This window comes from Berghia stephanieae, chromosome 11 (assembly GCF_034508935.2).
Source record: "Berghia stephanieae isolate SIO BIC M18660-M18661 chromosome 11, UCSD_Bste_1.3, whole genome shotgun sequence".
Lineage (NCBI taxonomy): Eukaryota > Metazoa > Mollusca > Gastropoda > Nudibranchia > Aeolidiidae > Berghia > Berghia stephanieae.
Window position 1 is genome coordinate 31,462,357 of NC_088370.1, and position 4,180 is coordinate 31,466,536.

The window sequence follows — 4,180 nt, forward strand, 5'->3', positions numbered from 1 at the left end:
ATTATTCTGACATGCAACTTTCAGAGCATGATGAGGATATTTTTCGCCATGTTCCAGTAACAATTTCACTATTTTCTCATGTCCGGCTCCACTTGCGATAACTAATGGTGTTTCACCGAACTTGTTATAACGATTAGTACTTGCTCCATTTGTCAACAAAATCTGCACTACGTTTTCATGACCATGGTATGAGGCGTGCCTTAAAGCTCTTCTCTTGTAAAAATCTCCAGAATTAAGTGAAGCGCCTTCGTCTATCAGTAATTTGACAATATCTTCGTCTCCTTGAGCAGACGCTATCATCAGACAAGTTTTTCGATTGTCTTCCCTGCCTCCCCGAGCATTGGGGTAAGCGCCCCGTTGAAGTAGTGACTTGACTTCACTTTCAAACCCATCGTGGCAAGCTTCGACCAATGCTCCGTCATAATCCATAGTTTTGATAAGGCTGAAGTATAAAAGAATAATGATGATGATGATGATAATAATAATAATAATAATAATAATAATAATAATAATAATAATAATAATAATAATAATAATAATAATAATAATGATAATAATAATAATAATAATAATAATAATAATAATATATACATCGTGTGCGAGAAAATAAAACTGGAAAAGTTTAGAAGCCTATATCTAGCTATCTATAGACTATTAATGACGCAAGTCTGAAATTTTACTGCAATTAAACCATTGTATCGAAATTTTTGTTCACAATATTTCAAGACAATAATACAACCACAGGTTGGAACATATTGATTCCACGTTTGTTTTATTTAACGCAAGGCATATTTGCCGTATCTAAGATTTGGAACGAAATTGATAAATTTTGATGTAATATGTCAATCCCTGTTTTTCCTTTATGACTATAGGTAGCCGCTTTCCCCGTGATCTAATTTATTCTATAATGTTTTAAATAGCGATTCGATCTCATGCCTTTTGAATTCACTTAATAAAGAATTTACTCCTACTCCACTGTGGAGTATAAGACACTATTTAGGAGGACATCATTGTCCAAATGCTGTAAATAACAACGTGAAATTGAACTAAAGCTTCAATTTAACATACGAAAACAGATAATATGCACCTTTGGAGTTTCCCCTTTGTCAACAGGATGAATGAAACACTACAGACTAATTCGATATCTCATTCGTATATTATTAAATTGAAGCTTACATTCAATTCCACAGTGTTATTTACTTCTTCGAGCTTCGAGCAGCAATATTTCCATTCGAACTACCGTAAACCACTTGCTTCCAAGTCAGGACTCAATGGAGGCCGTTTATCTTTAGAAATAAAGCAGATATGATTTCTCCTTTGAATTGCAAAATATTTAGAATTGTTAGAAGAAAAAAAAAACAAAAAAAAAACAAACAAAAAACAAAACAAAACAATTAAAAAAAAAAACAACAAAAAACAACAAACAAACAAAATTAAACGCCTTTTGCAGCCTCATTCCCGATCGGTCGTCAGTTTTACAATAAGATGGGGTAACTTTATAAGGTACTCACACAATAATTCTAAAAAGACAGGCTCAAGTTTGGAAACTAACGATATTTTTCTGTTTATACTACTTTGGTATAACAGGATAGTTTAAATTAAACGTGAATTCTATTAACATGATGTTCTGTTCTTGTTGCTTGTATTGTTGAATGATTTCTGCTGATCATTGCAACAGTGAAATTTTTTTATCTAGTTTTATTCTTCTCTCACCCTGTATGTATGTATGTATGTATGTATGTATGTATGTATGTATGTATGTATGTATGTATGTATGTATGTATGTATGTATGTATGTATGTATGTATGTATGTATGTATGTATGTATGTATGTATGTATGTATGTATGTATGTATGTATGTATGTATGTAGTATGTATGTATGTATGTATGTATGTATGTATGTATGTATGTATGTATGTATGTATGTATGTATGTATGTATGTATGTATGTATGTATGTATGTATGTATGTATGTATGTATGTATGTATGTATGTATGTATGTATGTATGTATGTATGCATGCATGCATGCATGCATGCATGCATGCATGTATGTATGTATGTATGTATGTATGTATGTATGTATGTATGTATGTATGTATGTATGTATGTATGTATGTATGTATGTATGTATGTATGTATGTATTGTCGTACTCCAAAGGCTGCAAGATCTGTAATCATCCGTCAGATACGGTATCTCACGTTGTAAACGGATGTACAAAATTCAAATTAATATATCAAAAACGACACAATAGAATTGTTGACATTATTTTTGACAAAATACCTAAAAACGACACTACTCAAATTTTCAAAGACACATTCACCAGACCAAGTTTTTTCGACAGTGACAAATCCTCATTTAATACTAACAGTAATCGACCGGACATTTTAAAAATCAACAAAGAAATGAAAACAGCCCAAATTGTTGAAATTTCAGTCCCATTTGATGCTCATATTAACAAGTCATTCCAAACTAAATTTGAAAAGTACTTTCCTTTATGCATGGAAATAAATGCTCTTGGATATAAATCCGAGGTTATCGTTCTTTCTGTAGGTAGCCTCGGCTATGTCCATGGTAGATTTGTGAATGGCTTAAAGATTCTGGGCATTAAAAGCAAAGAAGCAAAAGTCCTTTCAAAATATATAAGCAACAGTGCCATCATTGGCTCTTACAAAGTTTGGAGACAAAGATGTAAAATTCATCATAATTAGTAGCACTACATATTTAATAATATAGATATTTGTCTATTTATATATCCCTCTATCTATATGTATCCATCTATTTGTCAAATATTCCAAATATATCAATTTGTATATGATTGTAATAATCGATTTAATTTTTCATTACTGTTTATTTTATTATTATTATTATTATTATTATATTATTATTATTATTATTATTATTATTATTATTATTATTATTATTATTATTATTATTATTATTATTATTATTATATCATCACCATCATCATCATCATCATCACCATCATCATCATCATCATCATCATCATCATCATCAACATCATCATCATCATCATTATTATTATTATTATTATTATTATTATTATTATTATTATTATTATTGTCATTATTATCATCATCGTAATTATTAGTACTGTTGTTATCATCACCACAATTATCAACATTATTATTAATATTATAGTGATAGGGATTATTATTATTATTATTTTTATTATTATTATTATTATTATTATTATTATTATTGTTGTTGTTGTTGTTATTATTATTAATATCATTGCTACCGTTGTTACTCACATCGTCGTCGTCTCCATCACCGCCATAGCCACCACTGTTATTGTCATCATCGTCTTCATCTCATCATCATCATCATCATCAAACATCATCATCATCATCATCCTCATCATCTTCATCGCATCACGTCAATCTCGTCTTTTCATTTCATCGCATCAAACTATATCATTATTACCTTGGGACATTCTGTGGCAGGTTAAATTCACTTTAAAATTAATACCCAGCCTATACATTGTAATTATTTTAGGAAATGGTTTTTGTAATGAATATGTTACCCTTGTTACATTTCTGTATATTTCCCGAATAAAAAATTTTTGATATTAGTATGATGTATTTGTATGTATGTATGGATGTATGTTGTTTGGGATTTTGTATGATGTAGTGTGTGTGTGAAAGTATTGTGTATGATGTTTATTATGTATGTTTGTATTATGTATGTATGTATGTAAGTATTAGTATGTATGTAAGTTGATTGTGTGAATTATGTGTGTTGTTTTATGATGTAGTAATAAAATATGTATTTTGTATGTGGTGTGGGAATGTATGTGGTTGACATGTTGGTGTGATGTAGTGTTGTATTATTATGTATGAAGTTGTATGTTTTGTATTATGTCGTAGTATTATGTAATTGTTTTAGTATGTATTATTATGTAGGTAAGTAGTATGTGATGTTGGTGTAGTAGTTTGTATGTATTATTAGTTGTTTTGAAAAGTTGGTGAATAAAATTTTTTATTGATTATTATTATTTGATTTTGATGAGATTTTTATATTATTTTATTAATTTTTTTAAATTTTTATTTATATATTTTATATATTATACACATATATATAAAAAACATAAAACAAAATTTCAATTTACTTTTTTTTTCAAAAAAAACAACCAAAAAAAAACCCCATTCCCCCCC

General features: G+C 28.8%; 3 protein-coding genes across 8 annotated transcripts in view; 1 reads left to right on the plus strand and 2 right to left on the minus strand.

The window, feature by feature from the left end:
• Positions 1 to 429, minus strand: part of LOC144957084 (uncharacterized) — a 1,749-nt gene extending 1,320 nt beyond the window's left edge. Inside the window, exon 1 of the mRNA XM_078888050.1 lies at positions 1 to 429. This exon is cut by the window's left edge and continues 1,320 nt beyond it. Within this exon, the coding sequence (XP_078744176.1) occupies positions 1 to 429 (429 nt within the window).
• Positions 1 to 4,180, minus strand: part of LOC144956890 (uncharacterized) — a 602,990-nt gene that overhangs the window by 214,486 nt on the left and 384,324 nt on the right. The gene's annotated exons all lie outside the window — the stretch shown is intronic.
• The window catches only part of LOC144957330 (uncharacterized), a 190,961-nt gene that overhangs the window by 73,217 nt on the left and 113,564 nt on the right, over positions 1 to 4,180 (plus strand). The gene's annotated exons all lie outside the window — the stretch shown is intronic.